Source organism: Mesoplodon densirostris, chromosome 7 (assembly GCF_025265405.1).
Source record: "Mesoplodon densirostris isolate mMesDen1 chromosome 7, mMesDen1 primary haplotype, whole genome shotgun sequence".
Lineage (NCBI taxonomy): Eukaryota > Metazoa > Chordata > Mammalia > Artiodactyla > Ziphiidae > Mesoplodon > Mesoplodon densirostris.
In genome coordinates, this window is record NC_082667.1 from 5,706,403 (window position 1) to 5,730,149 (window position 23,747).

Genomic DNA, 23,747 nt, shown 5'->3' on the forward strand with positions numbered 1-23,747 from the left:
GTGTAGATTTGATACATGTTTCATAGTTCTCTTAAGAGTAGTAAAATGCCCCAGGATAAATGTAAAGCTAAGTAGGCAGCTATATAAATACTGTCCAAAATTAGATGGCCATGTTAAGGACAAGTTTTTCTTCCTTCCTTCCTTCCTTCCTTTCTTTCTTTCTTTGTCTGTGCCATGCGGCTTGCGGGATCTTAGTTCCCTGACCAGGGATTGAACCCGCTCCCTTGATGGTGAGAGCGTGGAGTCCTAACCACTGGACCCCCTGGGAAGTCCCAGACAACTGTTTATATTTCTTCTTTTCCTAAGGTTAATTTAGCCACAACTAAATAGCCTTAGTTTGTGTTGGAATTGGCCTACTTCCAGTAGATTTGGATTGATTAGCCTGGGGTTTGCTACAGTTTCAGATAGAGTGCACCAGTTCTGATTTCATTTCCTTCTTACCTTCTATGGGTTTATGCTCTTCACTGGGCCCAGGCTGCCCTTAACTTTTCCATATCAGATCAGGACGCTGTTTCTGTTTAAAAAAAACCAGACAGATATCCCTGCTTGGGAGAGGGGTAAGGAGAGAGCCCAAGACTAATGGGTTTGCCTCTACCTGGACACCTCCTCACCCCCTTAGCATGTGGTGGGAAGCTGAAGGAACTGAGAAATGTAGTGATTATGGCAGTGGTATTGGCTCTGGTCAGTAAATTAGGCATCTCTTAAATCTTTTTTTTTTTTTTTTTTTTTTTTTTCAAATTGCTGTTGGCCTCCTTTTTGGGCATCAGTGCAAAAAGGTCTTAATTAGTTTGGTTGTTGGAGGTACATAAGGATTTAGAAAATGACCATTACATGAGCTACACTTTGCCAAGTGTAGACAGATTTGGAGGGATGGGTTGGAAAAACCCAGAGAGTGTGAAGATGAACAGCATCACACTGAATGTTATTGGGCACAAATGGTGCAAAAATAGAGCCAATGATGAAGAGAAACAAAGCATTGCATCACTTAGATAAACTGCAACGACTTCACCTACCATCCGAGCCACGGAATACATGAAGCAGAAACTCACAAAATTGAAGGGAGAAATAGATAATTCAACAATAATTTGGAGACTTCAGTTCCCCACTTCCAATAATGGATAGAACAGCTAAGCAGAAAATCAAGAAGGAAAGAAGACTCAAATAGTCCTATACCAACTCTTCCTAACAGACATCTATAGAACACTCCACCCAACAGCAGCAGAATACACATTCTTTTAAAGTGCCATGAAACATTATTCAGAATGGACCATAGACTAGGCCATACTTTAAGCCCCTCAATCAATGTAAAAGGATTGAAATCATACAATATATGTTCTGACCACAATGGAGTAAAATTAGAAATGAATAACAGAAATTTGGGAAACACAAATATGTGGAAATTAACCCACTCCTAAATAACCAGTGGATTAAAGACGAAATCAAAAGAGAAATGAGAAAATACGTTGAGATGATTGAAAATGAAGATACAACATACCAAAAACTTATGGGATGCAGCTAAAGCAATGCCTAGAGGGAAATTACAGTTGTGAACACTAAAAAAAGAAGAAAGGGGCTCCCCTGGTGGCGCAGCAGTTGAGAATCTGCCTGCCAATGCAGGGGACATGGGTTCGAGCCCTGGTCTAGGAAGATCCCACATGCCACGGAGCAACTAGGCCAGTGAGCCACAACTACTGAGCCTGCGCGTCTGGAGCCTGTGCTCCGCAACAACAGAGGCCACGCCAGTGAGAGGCCCGCGCACCGCGATGAAGAGTGGCCCCCACTTGCTGCAACTGGAGAAAGCCCTCGCACAGAAACGAAGACCCAACACACCCAAAAATAAATAAACTTATTTAAAAAAAAAGATCTCAATCAATAACCTTTCACCTTAAAACGCCAGAAAGAGCAAAACTAAACCCAAAGCAAGCAGAAAGAAGGAAATAACAGAGTAGAAATTAACAAAATAGAGAGTAGAGAATAGAGAAAATCAGCAAAGCTAAAAAGTTGGTTGTTTGAAAAGATCAACAAGAATTGGCAAACCCTTAAGCAACAATGATTAGGAAAAAACTCAAGAATCAACATCGAAAGAGGGGACATTACTACTGCCTTAGGATTGTAACAGAATACTATGAACAACTGTATACCAAGAAGTTAAGTAACTTAGATTAAGTGAACAAATTTGTAGAAAGTAATAAATTACTGAAACCAACTTAATAAGAAATCTTACGTATACAAAAACTGAATAAATCTATAGCAAGTAAAAAAGATTGAATTAGTAATTTCAAAAACAAAACAAAAACAAAAAACACTACCTACAAAGAGAAGGCCAGTATTATCCTGCTACCAAAACCAAAGACATCATAAGAAAAGAAGACCTATAGACCAATATCTCTAATAAATATAGATGCAAAACTCCTCAATAAATACTAGCCAACCAAATCCAGCAACAGATGAAAAGAATTCTGTAGCATGCCCAAGTGGGATTTATCCCAGGAATGCAAGGTTGGTTTAATATCTGAGAATCAATTGATGTAATGCCATATGAATAGAATCAAGGACAAAAACCATACTGTCATCCCAATAGATGCAGAAAAAGCACTTGACAAAATCCAACACCCTTTCAGGATAAAAACAGCAAACTAGGAACAGAAGGGAATTCTTCAACCTGATAAAGCTTAATGTCATATTTAATGGTGAATGGTTTCCTCTAAGATCACGAACAAGGCAGAACTATATTTGTTCTCACCACTTCTATTCAGCATTGTACTAGAAGTTCTGATTACAACCATTAGGTGAGAAAATGAACTTAGAGGCATCCAAATTGGAAAAGAAGTAGTAATACAATATTTGCTGGTGACATGATTGTGTATATAGAAAATCCTAAGGAATCCACTAAAATATTAGAATAAATGAGTTCAGTAAGGTTGGAGGATACAAGATAATTATACAAAAATCAATTGTATTTCTATGCACTTTCAGTAAACAATCCAAAAATGAAATTAACCATTTCATATACAGGGCATCAAAAAGAAAAAATATTTAGCAATAAATTTAACAAAGTGTAAAACTTATACTCTGAAAATGATAAAACATTGTTGAAAGAAATTAAAAGAAGATCTAAACAAATGGAAAGGGCTTCCCTGGTGGCACAGTGGTTAAGAATCTGTCTGCCAATGCAGGGGACATGGGTTCGAGCCCTGGTCTGGGAAGATCGCACATGCTGCGGAGCAACTGAGCCCGTGAGCCACAACTACTGAAGCCCACATGCCTAGAGCCTGTGCTCCGTGACAATAGAAGCCACTGCAATGAGAAGCCCGCGCACCGCAACAAAGAGTAGCACCTGCTCGCCGCAGCTAGAGAAAGCCCGTGTGCAGTAACGGAGACCCAACACAGCCATAAATAAATAAATAAATAAATACGTAAATGGAAAGAAAAATAAATGGAAAGACATCCCATGTTCATTGATGAGACGACTTAATACTGTTAAGATGGTAATACTCCCCAAACGACCTGAAGATTGAATGTAGTCCCTATAAAATCTCAACTGGCTTCTTGGCAGAAATTGACAGGCTGATCCTAAACTTCTTATGGAAATTCAGAGGATCCAGAATAACTAAAACAGTCTTAAAAAAGAACAATGTGGAAGATTCATACTTCTCAGTTCCAAAGCTTACTACAAAGCTGCAGTAATCAAGACAGTCTTATGCTAGCATGTGGATAGACATATATTTGTGGAATAGAATTGAGAATCCAGAAAGAACCCTCATGTTTGTAGTCAACTGATTTTTGACCAAAGTGCCAATAAAATTGAGGAAAGAATAGTCTTTTCAACAGTTGGGGTTGGCAAAACTGTATATCCACATGCAAAAGAATGAAGTTGGATCGGACCTCACACTATGTAAAAAACTCAAAATGGATCAAAGACCTAAATTAAAAGCTCAAACTATAAAACCCCCCAGAAGAAAACATATGCATAAATTTTCATAACTTTGGATTAGGCAGTGGTTTCTTGGATATGACACTAAAAGCACAGGGAACAAAAGAAAAAAAAAAAGTAACATGAAATTTACCAAAGTTGCAAACTTTAAGGGATACCATCAAGAACGTGGAAAGACAGCTTACAGAACAGGAGAAAATATTTTCAAATCGCATATCTGATAAAGGACTAGTATCCAGAATAAAGAACTCTTACAAGTCAATAATAAAAGACAAACTCCAGGGCTTCCCTGGTGGCGCAGTGGTTGAGAGTCCACCTGCCGATGCAGGGGACACGGGTTCGTGCCCCGGTCCGGGAAGATCCCACATGCCGCGGAGCGGCTGGGCCCGTGAGCCATAGCCGCTGAGCCTGCGCGTCTGGAGCCTGTGCTCCGCAACGGGAGAGGCCACAACAGTGAGAGGCCTGCGTACTGAAAAAAAAAAAAAAAAAACCTCCAAATTTTAAATGCGCAAGGGATCTGAATAGACAGACAGAGATAGACAAATGGCCAATACATGAAAAGATGCTCAAAATCATTAGTCATCAGAGAAAATCAAATCAAAACCACCACTTCACAATCACTAGGATGTCTGAAATCAAAAGGACAAATAGTAACAAGTGTTGGTGATGATGTGGAGAATTTACATACACTGTTTTTTGGGAACATAAAATGGTGCAGCCAAATGTGGTCAACCCACACAGTGGAATATTATTTGGCCATAATAAGGAATGAAGTACTGCTGCATGATACAACGTGGATGAACCTTGAAAACATGCTAATCGAAAGAAGCCAGTCACAAAAAAACACATGATTCCATCTATATGAAATTTTCAGACTAGGCAAATGCCTAGAAACAGAGTAGATTAGTGGTTGCCAGGGTCTGTGGGGGAGGGAGAAATGGATAGTAACTTCCAGTAGGTATGGGGTTTCTTTTGGGGATGATGAAAATGTGCCAGAATTGATTGTGGTGCTGGTTACACAATTCTGTGAATATACTTAAAACCATTGAATTGTACACTTTAAATGGGTGAACTGTACGGTATGTGAATTAAATGTTAATAAAGCTGTTGTAGAAAATGTAACTTTGATAGTTTTATACATACCTACGTGCAAATAATTTGATTCAAAATCATATACTGACCCTTTGGCAGGGTCTTACATGTACGTGTTTATTTATTTATTGGAACAGTGGGTGAAAAGGTTAGACATCTCACTTTGTCACTCATTCTTCCACCTCTTAATATTGAGAGGCTTAAAGTTATATACTGCTGGAATCCTCTGTAATTGCATGTGCTGACTCCATGAAGACCCTCAGTGATGTATGCATCAAACGTGAATCAGCACTGATGAAACTTCATCCATACAAATTTGGCCTTCCTTTCCTCTCTTTACATTGTTCTTCTTCCATAGTTAAACCCAGTTACTTCAGTTATCTTTTTCAGTCACTTCCCTATTTTTATCCATTCCTTCAAAATCTGTTTCAAACAGGTGTTAGAAATAGGCCTATCAGTCTCTCTCTACTTCTTTCCCCTCTTCTCCTACCTAGCTTTGTAATCACAGGCAAGATTCTTAACCTCTGGGCCTGAGTTTCCAGCAAAGTGGGGATGATAATCACACATCTGCCCACAAGCAGGAAGTTGAAGGTAACGCCTTGAGACTCCATTTTGGTTCTTGAGATTTAGCCTTCTGGCACTTACTGCAGAGGGTATCTTGTGTTCCTCTTGTTTCCTTCTCATGCCAGCCCTGTCTGTAGTGGCCCTTTGTGCTGTCTTGCTACTGTGATGAGCATCTGCCCATCTCCTGTGTCTCAGATCTTCCTTGGAGAGGCAAGTAAGGCATCTGAGCCAGAGTCTCACAACTATCCAGACCCTGTTCTTGGGAAACCTGATAATATTATCTAACAAAAATGCTCTCAGTAATTGGTTTAATTTACTGCATTTGGTTTTCTGTTTTTGCAAAGGGTACTCCATTCTTAATTAGTAAAACTGATAGAAATAAGCAATTTCAATTCTTAATTACTAACTTGAATGGGCAGTGAAGCTAAAGGTTTTTAAGGTGGATTTAAGTAGTACTCAGTGCGAGTTAATTTTTCTTCTTTTTTCTTCTCACAGGTAATGGTAATTCAGGATTTGAAGGACAGAGTCGATATGTACCATCTTCTGGAATGTCTGCCAAGGAACTCTGTGAAAATGATGACTTAGCAACCAGTTTGGTTCTTGATCCCTATTTAGGTTTTCAAACACACAAAATGAATACTAGGTAATTTTAAGTCTTTATCCTGAGTGGAACAGATGATATCGTTGAACTTAAGAAAATAGACGGCTAATTTTACTTTCAGTCAGAATTTAAAATGACATTAAAGGAAAGGTTTCGCTGCAGGAGGATTTTCCATGTGTGAGTCAAGAAAAGCAACATAAGCTTCCATGAGTTGTCAGTTTTAATTCCATGTTCTTATTTTATCTTGGGATACTTCTATTAAAATACAAAGTTGGAGAGACATCTCCATATTCTCTTTTAAATGTTGATGAGAATTAGCTGAAAGAAATATATGCATCCTGTAAAACCTTGAAAATGTGTATGATTTTTTTCTACCTAAATAAGGTTGCATCAGTTTTTTTCATGATTTTATTACAAACTTATTCTTTCAAATACTTTCCACTGTATATAGGGAATTTTGCCATTATGGGTTTTTTTTAGCATCTTTATTGGAATATAATTGCTTTACAATGGTGTGTTAGTTTCTGCTTTATAACAAAGTGAATCAGCTATACATATACATATGTTCCCATATCTCTTCCCTCTTGCATCTCCCTCCCTCCCACCCTCCCTGTCCCATTTTTGCCATTATGTTTTATCTTTGAGACTCAGCTAGTCATTATAAGTTAGAGTGAATATTTTTAAAGACATGTGCTTATATTCTGTATGCAGGTAAGAACATAGATGTGTAACCACTTTACTGAGTATCAAATGCCATCTGTATAAAATACTACGTAACTCTTGAAATCTGTCACCCTTTAAAGTTCTTTATTCTAATTCTCTTAAACATCATCTCGCTCCCAAAAAGGCCTTTAGATAATTTCATAATTAACTGCCAGCGAGCACTAAATCAGAACTTTACAACTTTTTGTTACCTCTTAACTTCCATGGCAAAGGCTTTCGAGTGATAGAAAAGCCTAACATCAGGGATTTAGAATGTGGAACAAGTTCTGGACCACTGTTCACTCTTACCATAGCTGCAGTGTCAGTGACTGCCCTAGAGGGACTTGATCACCAGGGGGGTAGTCACCAGTAATTAATTGGGGGCAGGTGATTAGAGGAAAATCGTGTGTCCGTTTTTTCCTATTTTAATTCTGTCCCTTGCTAGAATTAAAACAAGATAATTCATTTATCAATTATATTCTAAATCCCAAAAGAAGTAATTCAGGTTAAAACGTGCCTTTGGTATTTTCGTGTAATTTCCTGTCATCATATATCTTTACTTACTAAAACGAAGTGAAAGTTGGAATGGACTTGAGAGATTATTTAAATAGTTCCCTGCCGTCAGAGGGGCACATACTTAAATTTTCTACATAGGCAAATGGATGGCTGTTCTCTGGAAAATCAGCAGAATTGGATGCCCTAGTGTCCAACTAGAAATCTAGTTTGTGGGCGTCCCTGGTGGCGCAGTGGTTGAGAGTCCACCTGCCGATGCAGGGGACACGGGTTCGTGCCCCAGTCCGGGAAGATCCCACATGCCACGGAGCGGCTGGGCCCCTGAGCCATGGTCACTGAGCCTGCGCGTCTGGAGCCTGTGCTCCGCAATGGGAGAGGCCACAGCAGTGAGAGGCCCGCGTAACACACACACACAAAAAAAATCTAGTTTGCATTATTTTAAGCCCACATCCCCTATTTCCCAGTGAACCCAAGAGACCAGGGCTCATTCTCCTACTATCCAATAGTATTTAACTCACCTGTTAGCCTTTTTTTTTCCGAGGTAAGAAATGTGATTCACTGTTTCACAGAACAGTCTAGTGGCGTACAGAATATTACACAAAGGCCCATAATTATGGCCTGGAGTCATCATTGAAACAGATTCAGTTCGTTATGCCTTGTATACTGAAACATGGAAGCAAATAAACCATTTTAAAAACTTTTCCATCAGAATTACAACAAAAGTTGTAGCGGCTTGGGAAAGAACTCCATGTATTCAGAAGCCCCCATGCTTTGACTGTTCCAGAGGATGAAGAGTTACCTGTTACTGGGTTCTGCAACAGAAAATAACTCATGTTTTGTAAAAAGTCCTCCTTGACAACTGCTTTTAATTAGTTTACATATGAGTCACTTGGGGAATCTTGTTAAGATGCAGGTTCTGATTCAATAACTGTGAGGTGGGGCCTGAGAGTCTCCATTTCTAACATGCTCCCAATTACAGTTGGGAAGCAAGGTCCTAAACCGTCTAGCCTACTGAGCTTTGTCCCGATGTGATAAATGGATAGAAAGTTCCTTATCAGTCGTTTTCTAGGGCTCACTTTAAAACATGTAATCCTAAAATGTCAAGTTTAGGTTTACCACACAGATACTGTTAAAACTTAAGACCTTACCATATCCAAGTACCTCTAAATTCATATTTTCCAGTGCAACATTTAATGCTACTCAGACACTTCCTAAAATAGCCGTTCATGGTGTAGATAATACTACTGCTCCCTGGTTAGACTACGTTGGCTTTGTAACAGTGTCTGCACTTAGGCCAGTGCGGTTGAGCAGTTGATGTTGCTGTGTCAAAGCAAGGTGTGCTCTCCGCCTTTCAGCAGAGGCATTCATTCCAGAGGTATTTTAACAGACTCTCGTAAACTGACATTTGGGGAATATACAGAATTTTTATTAATGAAGCTTGTTAATCTTAATGAAAGGTATATACATTTTCATTTAATCTTAATGGATTTATTTGAAAATTATCACTTACAGTTCTTTATCTTCTGAGCAAGAATTTGCCAGAATGTCACCCCATTTTCAAAGGTATTTTATAGACAATAAGGAAAATCTATAGTGCTTTATTTGAATAACCATAAATATTTCTTAAATTATTAGCTTTTTGTGGACTTCTCTTTCTTTGGGGTGCAAAAGAAGTGACTGGAGGACGTGATTGGAGCTTTGGGTTTTAATTCTCCAAACTGTCCGTCTGTTACTTACATAAGTGGTCTCTTTGTTCTCACGTTTATACCTCTGTGATTTGAACTTAGTTCCTCTTTTTTTATGCCCTCCTCCTCCTTTCTACTTATTTCAGTTGTACCTTCAGGAATACTGTTCAGAAACAGTAGATATTTAATTATTTGGCTATATTATGAATTGCTTATGTTTTTACTCTTAACATATCCCTGTATTTACTAAGAAGGCAGTCAGAGTTGTGGCATGAATGCCTAGAAAAAGCATAAACAAAAGAGTAATTTCAATTTATTGGGAAATGTTTCAATTTAGTTGACTTTTGTCAGTTATGAAACTTAAATTCTTCCTTTTAACCAGAGAATAGAGTTGTTAGTAATACCTCTAATTTTTTTTAAAAAGCTAGTGGAGAGATGAATGTAGCGAAGCAGGAATGGATGCTTTCAGTAATGCGCCCTCGTTCAGGCTGCGTGACCAGCGATTTCGTGGTATCCTGAGGAGTTGGGGGACATCACATTGTAAAGAAATGGGAAGAGTCCTCTCAGGGCACAGACTTCAGCCTGTGTAGTCCTTACTCATCCTTCCACTACTGTAACCGTCTAATTTTTATTTTCCTTATATATTTGATTATTCGTATCCACCGTTGAATATGAATTTATAAATCACTTTAAATGCCTCTTGAAAATCAAGTGCTTGACTAGAAAGCATAAAGAAATTTTTCAACCTTCTAACTTAATATAATCAAGGGTAAAATGATGTTATGTGGGAAGGAAAGCGTTCTAGCTTCCTGGACTTTGTTATCATGCTAGGCCAACCCGTGGCTTCATAAAGTTCTTGAATATCACAGCGTTTTAGGGATTTCTGCTACAACCAATATTGTAAGTCTGTTTAGAAATTACAAGTACAAATTATACAAATAGTTTTTTATTGTTGTTGTTTGTTTTTGCATTTATATAGCGCCTTTCCTTCGAGGAGCTCAAGGCATTTTTCAAAATCTGACAGTTTTTCTCACAACAACCCTGTGAGGTAGGTAGAGAGCATTACAAACAGTAATAAGATACAAACTAACCTGTTTCAGCCTTTATAAATGTTCTTTTATGTTAAGTAATTGGAGGTGTCAGCATAAACACGATTTTTAGAACATTTTGCAAACCTTTTAAAATAGTTTGGTCGTAGTAATAGCTATATTTAAAAAACCACTTGTACTCCATAACAGGGTAATTTTAAGAGAAATCATTCATCCAAAGATCAGGAGTCACTCCATGGGATTAGCTGAGCACTGATTGCAGGACTCAGCCAGGTATGTTTCTGGTTGCTGTTTATTTTCAGGTCAAGAAGGAATGAAGAGCTGTGGTCCTAGCATGACTCCTCCACTCGGCATCTACGAACTGTCAGTTCGCAGTTAATCTTTCTTCAAGGGGGAAATGTGTTCACGATGTTGACTCATGGTTTTATTTTATATCTTAAATATTTGAGCATTTTTCTCTCTCTTCCTCCCTCCTTCCCTTGCTCCCTTTTTTCTGTCCCCCCTCCTCTTTCCCCTCCCTCCAGTAGCTCTTGGTTGTACATGCTAATGGAAGGGCACGGTAGTGCAGCTAATACAAATCTGCAACTTTTCTTCATTGCCACAGTGGTCTCTTGGGTTTGGAAACAGAAAAACCAAATAGCAAGAAAACCTGGGAAGTCAGTCTCTGGAAAGAGTGGGGAACAGGTGTGTGGGAGTGTGAATTCATATGTTTTTTCCTGCCCCTTTTAGTAGTAAATAATTGTAAATGACATATTTTTAAATTTCATATACCAGCCATTGATCAGAGAGGTGTGGAAAGAGAAAAATAAATGTTTGGTTTATTTAAAGTTGCAAATGTTAAATATTAAGAGGGAAGAGGGGCACATTGGTGTGGAAATGCCGAATACCTGTTTCTCTTGCCTCCCCTGCCATCCCAGGCCACCCCACCCCACCCCACCCCCAAATAGTCAATTTGTTTCCACCCCTTTAACGGCGCTGTCAGGGTACCGGTCAGCGCTGTCTCTGGCCGAGCTCAGTGCTGGCGCTCAGCGGTAAATACAAGTCAGACCCTGTTCTCCTGACAGAGCGACACAAGAGGGCTCTCGCGGTTCAGATAAGAGCAGGGCCGAGAAAGGCCTGGGTAACAGTCCCAGTCCTTCCAGCAGTTAGCCCTCATTGGGCCTTATTTTCCTCATTTATGGAACAAGAGATAATTTTTAGATAATCTAAATTTTCTCCTAGCTTTAGGAGCCATGGCGTAAGGATAGCTTTGTGCAATTCGTCTGGGAGATTTAGAGTGATTGTGGTTAAGGAGAGGACAGCGTATTTTTCTATTCAGTGATAGAAAATTAATTTTTTCTAAGGTCCTCAGTGCCTTTTGCTCTGGCCCTAATAGTTGTAACAATCTTATGTTATTAAATAATTTTTATTTCCCCGCAGTTTTTGTTACAATGGGATTTGACTGGAACTGTCAGCCAGGTGATTTTGATGTTCTTCTATAGGGTTATCGAAAACAACTGTCTCTTCCCCTTCCCATCTGCACCCAGAACCATTTTCTTCCTCCTTTGCCTCACTGTCATTTCACGCCTATAGCAGCCAACTGTGACAGTAAGTTTTGACAGTAAATTACATTTTAAGTAAAGTAGAGGTTCTTGCCTAGTGGGCAACAAGGGACAGTTTTGGGGGTTTGTGTTTGAGGCAGTAGAAGGCAGGAAAGCAGAAATAAAAGTCACAGGATATGTGGAAGGCAGAATATTATTAACTCAAGAGTTGATTATTTTGTGTTGGTTTTAGCATATAAATTGTTTGACATCATGAACAAAGAGTAAACAAAAGGATAGCTGAAAGGCATTATTAGATAGGGAGGAGGTTTCAGGAAGCGGAGAGCACACGTAAAACCTGTCAGGAATAGCCGGTGTCCATTCCAGGTCTGTGACTTATTTTCTGGCATGTTCTTAAGATCTTCAGGTGAACTTCGTCCTGACTCTTGCTCTCTAATGTGTCGAGCCATGCATTTATTTTACAAGTGTCACCGTGGGTCAGTCCCACGTTGAACATGTAAAGATTGCTTGGCTCCTGTCGTCTGTAGCCCCGTCCATCACTTAACATCGTGGATGATTCATCGTATTTGCTCAAAGTGAACTACTGCTTTTCTGTTTACTGCGTAAAACTCCCGGTTATCTGTTTCCCATCACTTTGTATTGCCTGGAGTGGTGTGCCTTAGCTAACAACTGCTTGGTGGTCTTATCTGTCCTTCATTTGCAAATAACCCCGCGGTGTAGGGTTGCAGCCAGAAGGATTTAGACTGGGTTTCTTAGAGAAACCCAATCTTGACGAAATCACTTAATGATGGCTGCAAGTAAGTAGTTTAATATTATAACTGTATGGAAGTTTGGATACTTTCACAGTTCTGCAAATCTTTATGTTAGTGGTTCTCTGATACCATAGTCTGACAGCCTAGTTAAAGACATTCGGAATTGTCTAAAGGACTTCCACTCGTCTGTCTGTGAGGGCTGGTGTGCTAACTGATTGAAACGGGAAATGAAACAGGGCATATTGTCCGTTTCTTCACATGATGTCTCTAGAACTCCTTCAGATCGTTTACTTAGTAGCCGTAAGAGCTTACTGAAACTGGAGTCTGCAGCTAGTAAGTTCCTAGAGGTGTCAGCACGCTCACACATCTGAAGGCCTCTGGAGATCCTGCCTAGCAAATTGTATTACTGTCCTGTTCCTCATGTCTCCCCTCTTCCTTGTTCTAGAACTCTCCTTTACTGTTGCTCGCCAGCTGACTCCCTCAGCTCCTGTCATCTCTGAATCAAGCCTTAAGATCCTCTGCTTAGAACTTCTCTCACTTTGCCTTCCTTCTTTTGATTCCTTCCTGCCTATAGTAATATTCTGCTTTTTCTTTAGAAATCTAAATTCACCACTTTCCTCATTGCCCGTATCAAAGTCAACTCCAAGCTGCCCCCTTCCCAAACAGACCTTACACCTTAGTTATAATTTCCATACTTTAAAGTGCTGCAGCAGTGTTGTTTGTACCACATGAACATGCATTTGCATATTGATGCCTTGCTTATCTGTTCAATGCATGAATATGTCTTTCGGTCCCAGCAAAATTTTACCTTCAAGAACAGTAGCCATGTCTTCTAGCTTATATTTTCCACCGTAGCATATGTGGAAACAGCACCTAATAAATAAGCCTCGGTGAAATATTGTGGCTTAAAATTTTACTGAAATGTGATGAATACATTTGTGATAGCTTATTTGGAAAACAAAATACTGCTTGAATGCTTCCTTCGCTGGAGTCTATGCTAGATGTTATCTCAGTTTAGAATTCTCAGGTGTCTGCAATGTGCAGTTTTAGATGCTAGAGCAAGATTCATAGTTCAAATAGTTTTTCTCCTGAGACACTAATATTTTTTTCTTAATGTATTTTATTTGAAGAACAGTCTGTAATTCCTTGTTTTGTTGGATGTTAATTTTAAAAAAAAACAAACCTTATTTTGGAAAGTAGACCAGATGAAATCGACATGAGAAGAAATTTTGGAATTAAGATCCAAGTACCTTTAATCATATTACATGTTTTATTGAGAACATAGCTTTAAAATGAGTACAACTTAAGTTTTACTTGGGCCATGATTGTACCATGTGTTAATATGTGCATAGCCATGTGATATTCTGTAGTCATTATAGCTGATTTTACATGGAAGCCTTCTAAAATTCTACCCCAACAGTTTTTCCTTCCATCACCACCACAACAGTATCACCGCTAGAGTTGTACTTTTGCACACTTTTTGTTCTCTGAACGCAGTTATCAAAGATTAATTTGACATGGATGTTGGAACATCAAGGTGTGTTTCAAGACCTGTTGGGATGCTTAGTTTGGGGTTTTTCTCACTATGTACATAGAGGATGTTTTTGTTTATGGCATGATTTTGTTTGCTTCATCCTTCTTCTGAAGCTTATTGCCTTGCACTCTTCTGGCTTGATTCTGCATGTTTTAAAAAATTCTTGTCATTCTAACTCAATTAGATGAGCTCTATTCTAGATCTATTGTTTTGTACCTCCCAAAGTAGATGACTAGTTATAAAAGCCTGAATCAGACAGCTTTCATTTGAATCACCTGGTCACCTCTCAGTTAATGAGCTAACTGAAATAAAAATATTAAAGTATAGTTTGAAGAAAGAGAAATTATATCTCCTGGTGATCAATATTACTTTAGTAATAATTATCAAGATTACTTATTATTACTCTTTTGTTAGGTCTGGCTGTTTTTAGCTTACTTTTTTCTCAAGATCTCTTAAGCAGTGGCCCAAGGATGATGGAAGAAAACTAAAGTTACTCTGATTTCTTTCAGATTTCGGCCTATTAAAGGAAGACAGGAAGAACTAAAGGAAGTAATTGAACGTTTCAAGAAAGATGAGCACTTGGAGAAAGCCTTCAAATGTCTGACTTCAGGAGAGTGGGCACGGCACTATTTTCTCAACAAGAACAAAATGCAGGAGAAATTATTCAAGGAACATGTGAGTTTATTAACCAAATTAATACTATTTATCTGTTTGGATAAGCGTAAAGGAAACTAAAGCCTAAATTTTAGGGAACACTGAAATTTTAAATCAAATTTTCATAAAACTAATCAATATGAAGACCTAATAACACATCAGATAACTTGTATGACTATCCATAGAGAAAACTGTCATCCAGAAGGGAAACTTACTGTGAACTTTTAGAGTAACATAGCCAAGTCACCAGGTACACAAGTATGGGAAATTTTAAAATAACAAAATTTGTTACTTAATCTTAAATTTTTTCATTGTTGGTGGTGGTTTGCTTTTATAATTCTGAGGAAGTCTAGCAAGATACATAATGTAAAGTAGGTATCAGTGTGTTTTTTTTCTGTTTTAGGTATTTATTTACTTGCGAATGTTTGCAACCGACAGTGGATTTGAAATATTGCCTTGTAATAGATATTCATCGGAACAAAATGGAGCCAAAATTGTTGCAACAAAAGAGTGGTAACTATTACACTAGCATAAACCTGTAAAGTAATTTTGTTTAAAGTTCTCTCTTAAATTACTGTTCATGTGCTAAGAAAGTTGTAGGAAGGAATAAGGCCAGAGCTTACCCTAAAGGAGCCAGTGCAGTACAGGTGCCTCAGCCCAGTGACTGGGGTCGGGACGGTGAAATTAGAAGTCTGAGTTGGGGACTTCCCTGGAGGTCCAGTGGTTAAGACTTCGCCTTCCAATGCAGGGGTGCGTGTTCGATCCCTGGTTGGGGGGCGAAGATCCCACCTGCCTCGGGGCCAAAAAACCAAACATAAAACAGCAGCAGTATTGCAACAAATTCAATAAAGACTTAAAAAAATTTTTTTTTTGGGGCTTCCCTGGTGGCGCAGTGGTTGAGAGTCCGCCTGCCGATGCAGGGGACACGGGTTCATGCCCCGGTCCGGGAAGATCCCACATGCCGCGGAGCGGCTGGGCCCGTGAGCCATGGCCGCTGGTCCTGCGCGTCCAGAGCCTGTGCTCCACAACGGGAGAGGCTACAACAGTGAGAGGCCCGCATAGCGCAAAAAAAAAAAAAAAAAAAAAAAAAAAAAAAAAAAAAAAAATTTTTTTTTGTAAAAAAGAAGAAGTCTGAGTTGAACCAGATCCTAGCTCTAAGCCAGAATGCTTTGTGTTTTCCTTTTATTGAGTCTGGATGCCTGCTCAAGGACTACTGAAAGGTTAGGGATGCTGGGGTTGAATAACCTGGCTTCCAGAGTCAGTCTTTTACTGGCCTCTAAGAAAGATTATGTAGGAATTTTGTACGTAGAAGCTTCCCAGCACAATGCCTGCTTCAAAATACATATGTGTGCCAGCTTAAATAAAAGTAGTAAAGTTGAGCCCAGCTAGGAGGGATAAAAGCCATACATGAAAGAGAGAATATGTGATTATATCTTTCCTCTAATGCCTGTGCCCTGCCTTATCTCCCAGAAGAAACATGTAACCCCTCTCTTACACCACCCCTGGTATTTTTTATAGCAAAAATTTTAGGGTCAGGTACCTGAAAATGGAATGGGAAAGAGCCTTTCTCCTGGGCTTCTTGTGTGGGTGTGTGTACGTGAGTGAGTGTATCTGTTTGCTGTGGGACGGTATCCAGCCTGTTCATCGGCTCCCGTGGCTCCGTGTTGCACATGGCTGTGGAGGTTTGAGGTCTTGGGTTCTAGAGCTGCACCGTCCAGCACCATGAACACCAGCCACGGGTGGCTGTTGAACCCTTGAAATGTGGCTAGTCTGAATTGAGAAGTGCTACAAATGTGATATACATGTGCGATTTTATATTAAATTGTAAATATTTTTCATTAATATTTCATACTGATTACCTGCTGAAATAGCATTTGGGTTATATTGGGTTAACATTTGTTACTGAAAGTACTTGCACCTGTTTTTCCTTCCTTACTGCGGCTGCTAGAACACTGACGATTGCCTGTTTGGCTTGCATGACATTCGCCGTTGCTGCTCTGCAGGGCGGCGTCCCAGTTCCGGGCTCTCCCGACCCTTCTGCTGCTTGTCTCTGTCTCCTTCCCCAGTGTCAGCAAGTTGAATGCAGTGCAGTGGGTCTTTGAGTCCTTTCTGCCTGCAAAGCACTATGCTGGGTCCGGTAGGGGATTCAGAGGTGTAGGTAGCACGATTCCTAGTGTGGACTTTCTAGTCTCTGGTAGGGATAAGGCAGCTAGCTGCACAAGTAACTGTGCCCAAGGCTGTGGGGCTTCCAGGGAGAAGGAGATGACATCCAGGTGGGGATCCAAGTGAGTCAGCTAGAACATGCACAGCTAAGTCTTCTCGATTTCTGGTGTTTATTGGACAGGCTTATTTTATTAAAAGAAGCCTTACGATTTATAATTACTAGTAATTTTTAACATCACATATTTTAAATAGGAAACGAAATGACAAAATAGAATTACTGGTGGGTTGTATTGCCGAACTTTCAGAAATTGAGGAGAACATGCTACTTAGACATGGAGAAAACGACTTCAGTGTCATGTATTCCACAAGGAAAAACTGTGCTCAGCTCTGGCTTGGTCCTGCTGCGTTTATAAACCATGGTAAGCTCTGTTTCTAAGGTGTTAGCTCTAGTGTTGGGTAGCACTGCTAAAACTTAGAATGACCTTATCTTCCTTTAAAGGAGGGTTGGAAATAGAAATTCTTCTTTTTGCATAAACCTATTAAAATAAATATTCTTGTAGTTTAACTTAAGACCTGAAACTTCTATCAAAAGTTGGTAAAGTTATCTGGAAAGCTTATTTCAGATTTCTGTAATTGTTCGTGTTTCAGATCTTATCTACAGTTAATTGACTTTTCTTTTGGACATTTTTCAGATTGCAGACCTAACTGTAAGGTAAGCATAAAAAATATTTTATCTCAAGTATTTTGTTTTTGTTTCAGGTATGAGTTTCTTAATGAGTTGATTTTATTTCAGTTTGTGTCAACTGGTCGGGATACAGCATGTGTGAAGGCTCTAAGAGATATTGAACCTGGAGAAGAAATTTCTTGTTATTATGGAGATGGGTTTTTTGGAGAAAATAATGAGTTCTGCGAGTGTTACACTTGTGAAAGGTAAAGTATTAAGTAAGATATTTGGCCCTTGCATTCTTTTAACCACCTGATGATTATGAGCATGAACTCACGTTATCTTCTCATCCTTTAAATGATAAGGGATAGTCTTTTATGTTCTACAGCATTGTACCCAGTACAGCATGCATAAGCAAAACCAAAGAGTACAGAACTATTCAGGGGCCCCAGCACCTGGCCCTTTAAAATGTTAAAATCATTACCAGCAGTTATCATTATGAGTTAATCAGAATGCAAATATGCTTAAAGAGAGAATGGAAAATACCTTACACACACATGCACACGCACGCGCCCACACACACACGGTGCCAGGGTGGGGTTGCTCCGAAAATGGCCAGTGAAGTTCACCACTGCTAATCATGTAAAAACCCTGAGGTTGTCTTGGGTACTGCCAAGCTGGGTCTTCTGGAATTGTTATGTTTTGAGGCACATGCTCTTAATAATTTCTAAGTTCTGTTACTTGGTGAAGAACTTCTTTTTGTGACCCGTCAAGATTCTGGAGTCCTTGTAGAAATCCCCCACATCTGACTTAGCAGGACTCCTTGTCCACACTGCTCGTCTCCTTGTGGTGATTTCTGCGTGTCCGAGCTCAGAGGCAGCTTCACAAGCTTGTCCGGGCCAGTGCTGCAGGGAGGCCCCCATGCTGTCATAGGCCACACAGGGAGCACACCTGGATTTGGTTTTTTGGTTATTGTTTTTATTTTTTTAGTTGAAGTATAGTTGATTTACAAGATCATGTTAGTTTCAGGTGTACAGCACAGCGATTCGGTTATATGTGTGTATATGTATATATTCTTCTTCAGATGAGCACACCTGGATTTGTTGAGCCCATTTTACGTGCTATACTGGGTGCTTTACTCACCCTGACTCATTCAGTCCTCACAGCTGTCCTGGGAGAGAGCTGGTGGTGTGGCCACACTGCAGGTGCAGAAGTCCAAGTCAGCCTGACCTCAGAGCCTTTTACTCATGGAAGCAAAGATAGGCGGTGGTACTACTTCTCCGCCAGCCAGCCGGCCTCGGGAGAAATGCTGATTCCCCAGAGCCCACGTTTCCCTTCTTTCAGGGAAGCCAGCGGTTTCCCCTGTGTCGTGAGAGAGCAGAGGCATGGGGTCATGGTACAACCCCAGCTGTTTCTCTCCCAGCTCTGGGATCTTTGCCATGAAGGGAGGGCAGAAAACCTATTCCTGATGCTGCTGAATTTTTACCCCTTTTGCAGGGAGGGAGTGGGAATGCAGGGGGATAAAATTTATCTTTTTCTAAATTAAAAAAATGGTTCAAACATTGGTTAAATCTTAGACCAGTCCACAAAAAGACCCTTTAATCCATGAAGTAGTTTAATTACAGTTGAATAATGCTTTAAAACCATTTTATAGAGATGACATAGTATAACAGTGATGTGCATGAAATCTGGCGTCAGACTCCCTCAGTTGGAATCCTGTGACTCTGCATTTCATTAGCTGTGTGATCTTGGGCAACTTAGCTGCTTTTGTGCCTTAATTACCCCATCTGTAAAATGGGGATAACATTAGAAACTATCTCATAGGGTTGCTGTGAGGATTAAATTTATCTCACGAAAAGTATGTAAAACAGCACACACGGTTAATATTCAGATGTTAGCTATAAACTTATTTTGTGGTTTCTGGTTATTCTCCCATTAGAATGCAAGTTCCATGAAGGCAGAGATTTTTATCTTTTTCATTTACTGCTGTACTCCCAGCGTCCAGAACAGTACCTGACATATAATAGGTGCTTGATAAATATTTGGTGAATGAATGAATGGAGTAAGTAATATGCTAAATATGCTTTTGGAGGCTGTCCTGAAAAATGTAACCACATACACAGGATTCCAGACCCCACCCCTGAACCAGCTCTTTGCCTAGTTTAGAACCCCATGTGTCGTCATGTTCCTCGGGCAGATTAGTTCTCTTCCAGGAGACTGTTTCTCACTGGTCAGAAGGGCTATCCTGCCTGCTCCACAGGGTTAGTGTGAGGAATAAATAGAAACATGGGCAAATCCTTTTTAAATGGAAAGGCCTCATACAGAGCAGTAGGCTCAGCTATTGTCAGACTGTTTGGGAAGTTTGATTTAAAGGTTGGCTGGGAATGTTCTTGAAATTCTCAGGAGCACCAGATTGTTTCTGCCTTTCCAGAAATTAGGCGAGAGGATGAGACCAAAGGAACTTATTCAATTATTCATCATATAGTAACTGAGTAGTTAGTTACTTTATGTTAGGCCTCATGCAGGCAGGGTAAACAAGACTAGCACAGTGCCAGCTGTGAGGGCAGTGCCATGAAAGGGACACACACACAGTGTGCTAGTTGCTGTAGGGTGAAAAGAGGTGGCCCAGTGCAGGAAGGAGAGCGGACAGAGGGTTTACAGAGGTGCTGACATCGTGGGTACAGCGTCCAGGGTACATTTGACGCGCGCTTCTGGGAAACAACCGTCCTAACAAAATCGTAATTGTAATACTTTCATAAGTAATACGGCAAATTTCACTCTAGAAAATTTGAGAAATGAAATCTAATGAATATGAAGGACCAAATTGTTTTAAAGCTTATATGAAAGTATGTCTGATGATAGCCAAGAAAAAATTTCTAAAGTATAGTTAGGGGCAGTTGGCCTTATTAAAAATTTACTGTGAAACAGTTGTGATCAAAACTTGATGATGCTGGCCGATATGGACAAATAAGAGGACATGCATGAACAGACTCCTGAAACAGAGCCGAGTGTGTATGAAGTCTTAATACCACGCGTGGGGAAATGATGATTTCTTTAATAAATAATAGTGACATAATTCATTGTGCGCCTGGAAGAAAACCAAGCTCAACTCCTATCTCACACCATATACAAGATAAATTCCAGATCGATTAAAATTTTTAATTTAAAAATATAATGTAAGGTGATTAGAAAAAAAATTAGAATATACGTCTACCCTTGGGGTAGTGGAAATCTTCTGAAAGAAGTTAAGACAAGAAGTGGTGAATATGAAAATTTTTGAATAGCTGAAAGCAAAAGTCAGTTAATGACAAACTGAAGGGGGAAATAAGTACATACACGGCAGAGTTAATATCCCAAAGACAAAAAGCTCCTATAAGCTCATTAAAAAAAAAGACAGACTTCCACTAGAGAAAAGAGAGGTAAGGAAGATGCTACACAGAAAATGATGGCCATACGCAAGGAAAACAATAACTAGGTATCCGTTTTCGCTATCAAGTTGGCAAAATTTAGAAGTGTAGTCTGTGCTGCTGGTGAGGATGTGGAGAAACAGGCACTTAACACAATGTCACTAGGGCTGTAAATTGCTATAACCTTTTGGGAAAGTAATCTGGCAATATTTGTTCAAAATAATCACACCCTTTTGTCTGGCAGTCAGTTCCATATGGAAGAATCTATCCTATGGAAGTAGGAGCATTAGTTAGTAAGGATTTGGTTTCAAAGCAAGGTAGCAGCAGCATTCATGGTGGCAAGCAAAAACCAAAAACCTACAAGTTTCAGTAATCACCAGTAGTGCTTGAATAGATTATGGAATGTTTAGTCTGTGTAAAAGGTGCAACTTTCAAAACGTGTTCAATTCAGATTTACTTGTGCATGATGTAATAAGAAAGCTGGGGGAGGAAAAAGAAAGCAAGCTGGTTGCTGAGTAAGATGTATGGTATTATCCTCTTTGGGTTTTGTTTGCTTAGGAAGAAACAACAATACGAATAGGTGTGTAGCTCATGGCAAAGGAGCAGAAGATGAGGTGCTGGCAGATGGTTAGCACTGGCGCCCGGGCGGGGTGGGGGGGCTCTGGGGATGGAGGCTGGCTGGGGAGCACTATTGACTTCCGCTTTATGGAGACAGAGCCTAAGATTGTCTCACCTGTGGCAGCAAACACGAGCATGTGTTACTGTCATAAGTTAAAAAGAAGTAAAGGAAGTAGAGAAACAGATGAATGGGGGAGTTTTACTTAAAAAAAAAAATTTCCAGATAATTCCACCATGATCATTTATTTTGTATTTAAGTAAGGCCCATCTTTCCAGAAATATTACAAGTTATGCACAGAATATCTGAAAAAATTTATTAATTCCTTAGTCCACCTGAAATGAAACAGCCTTTAGGATATACGCATTTACTTTCTGAATATACTTTATGGTGGAGTGGAGTGTAATTGTCGGCCTGCCGTGGTGAATGTTACCTAGAGGCTTTTACAGTGATTTCTAATACACCTTTTGGGAAAAGAATTGAGGCAGTCCCACAATATGTGTGTTGTTTTTACAAAAGCATTAATAAAAGTAGAATTCCAAATCCATTCTAGGAAGGCAAAGAAGGCAAGAATGCTCACCTTAGTCACCAAGCCATAGCCCCTGCGTTCAGACTAGGTCTGTACTCCTCCCTGGCGTCAAGAGGTTTAAGAGGGAGGGAGAGAAAATAAAATTTCTGTTCTCCCTTAGCAAAAGGTGAAATGCTCACATTCCTTGGAGGAGAAAAGTTATTTGCTCCTCATCTAAATCCTGAAAGAAAGAAATCACATGGGATCTTTTGGAGGGCAATATTGCTTTCATAATGGGAAGCGTTCACAATTTTGCCTCAAGTTCAGAAGCTGTTATTATATGGCTTTTCTTTAACAAGCTAAGGCCAGTGAAAGGCAAGTCAGTGAAGGCAATTTTGGCCAAAGAGATTTATCATTTTTTAAATGCAATATGTAGCGCTTAATTTTTTAACCTCATTAATTTATATTTTATTTATTCTTTTGAGCAGAGTGAGTAGAAATTTACCTTTATAACACTGAATCAAGCAAAGATTTGCAAAGCTAGGTTCATTAAGGAAGTTTAGGAGGACTTCTTATTAAGCACCCACTTCATTAGAATTTATATAAATATAAATAACTAAAGCAGGTTACAAATCATTCTTAGCCAGTGGTAAAAGCAAGCCTTTTAATGTCTTCTATTTAGTAACATTTTGTTAACTGTGTTCATTCAGTAACTTTAAAGGAGGAATTTAACAGTTTTCATTATTCCAGAAGTGAGATTTTCACTAGGGTAGCCTCGCCTTCTTATACAGAATTTCAGTTAGTATTTGTTTGTATCTAACATTAGCTTCTAAGCAGTGACTTAATTTATGGAAATTCGCTGGTTCCTCTTTTAATTCTGTAATTCTCAATATTCAGTAACGTAGCGTTAAATTATGTAGAACAAAGCTGGGATATAATTAACAGGTGGGTTATTTCAGTTACAGTTTAGACCTAATTATTGTACCAGTCGGTTTTGAAATTGAAATTTTATTTATTTTTACCTACTCTTGAAACTCTACAGGGTCCAACCAATAGCTTCTCATGGGCAATTAACAATTGATTGACAGTAGTCATAACAAATTGTTTTATTTTAAATCTGGGGCTTTTTTGCATTAATTTTATATATGTATGTATTTTGAGAGTCCTAGGCTTAGCGGCTCTCCAGTGGCGATGAGGGCCTCATCAGTTCATCATGCTTGCTGATCTGGTGTGGCCAAGCGCGCTCAGCAACCAGGCTTACGTCAGTGAGGATGCTGTTTGTGTAACCTGTGCTGTTTCTCTTTCAGACGGGGAACTGGTGCTTTTAAATCCAGAGTGGGACTGCCTGCGCCTGCTCCTGTTATCAATAGCAAATATGGACTCAGAGAAACAGATAAACGTTTAAATAGGCTTAAAAAGTTAGGTGACAGCAGCAAAAGTTCAGACAGTCAATCTGTCAGCTCTAACACTGATGCAGATACCACTCAGGAAACAAACAATGCAAGTAAGTAAGGGAGATTCCATAAGCATATCTTTTTTTTTTTTTAAGTATTTTCACATAGTTTGCTTTCTAAAGCATGCTCTAATAGTTTTGATCTTTTAAACATGGAGAGAAACTCTGGGATTCATGCACTTCACCGGCACTGCAAGGTTCTAGAAGTGATTCGAGCACAAAAGCAGTCTGTATCATGCCTCCAGATTTAATATGGTACTAAATTGTCTGCTTTTCTTGAATACTGGGTAACTGGATATTAAATTCTCCATCGTG

The 23,747-nt window shown here is 39.4% G+C and overlaps 1 protein-coding gene across 4 annotated transcripts in view; it reads left to right on the forward strand.

The window, feature by feature from the left end:
• KMT5B (lysine methyltransferase 5B) overlaps nucleotides 1-23,747 on the forward strand; it is a 53,745-nt gene that overhangs the window by 19,288 nt on the left and 10,710 nt on the right. For 3 of the 4 annotated variants that reach the window (XM_060104283.1, XM_060104287.1, XM_060104284.1), the window contains exons 3-10: nucleotides 6,086-6,233; nucleotides 10,071-10,139; nucleotides 14,477-14,642; nucleotides 15,025-15,134; nucleotides 17,037-17,203; nucleotides 17,477-17,496; nucleotides 17,578-17,714; nucleotides 23,287-23,483. In XM_060104283.1, coding sequence (XP_059960266.1) covers nucleotides 6,086-6,233; nucleotides 10,071-10,139; nucleotides 14,477-14,642; nucleotides 15,025-15,134; nucleotides 17,037-17,203; nucleotides 17,477-17,496; nucleotides 17,578-17,714; nucleotides 23,287-23,483 — 1,014 coding nt within the window. The remainder of the gene's footprint in view (nucleotides 1-6,085; nucleotides 6,234-10,070; nucleotides 10,140-14,476; nucleotides 14,643-15,024; nucleotides 15,135-17,036; nucleotides 17,204-17,476; nucleotides 17,497-17,577; nucleotides 17,715-23,286; nucleotides 23,484-23,747) is intronic. The other variant, XM_060104286.1, reaches the window with a different exon arrangement.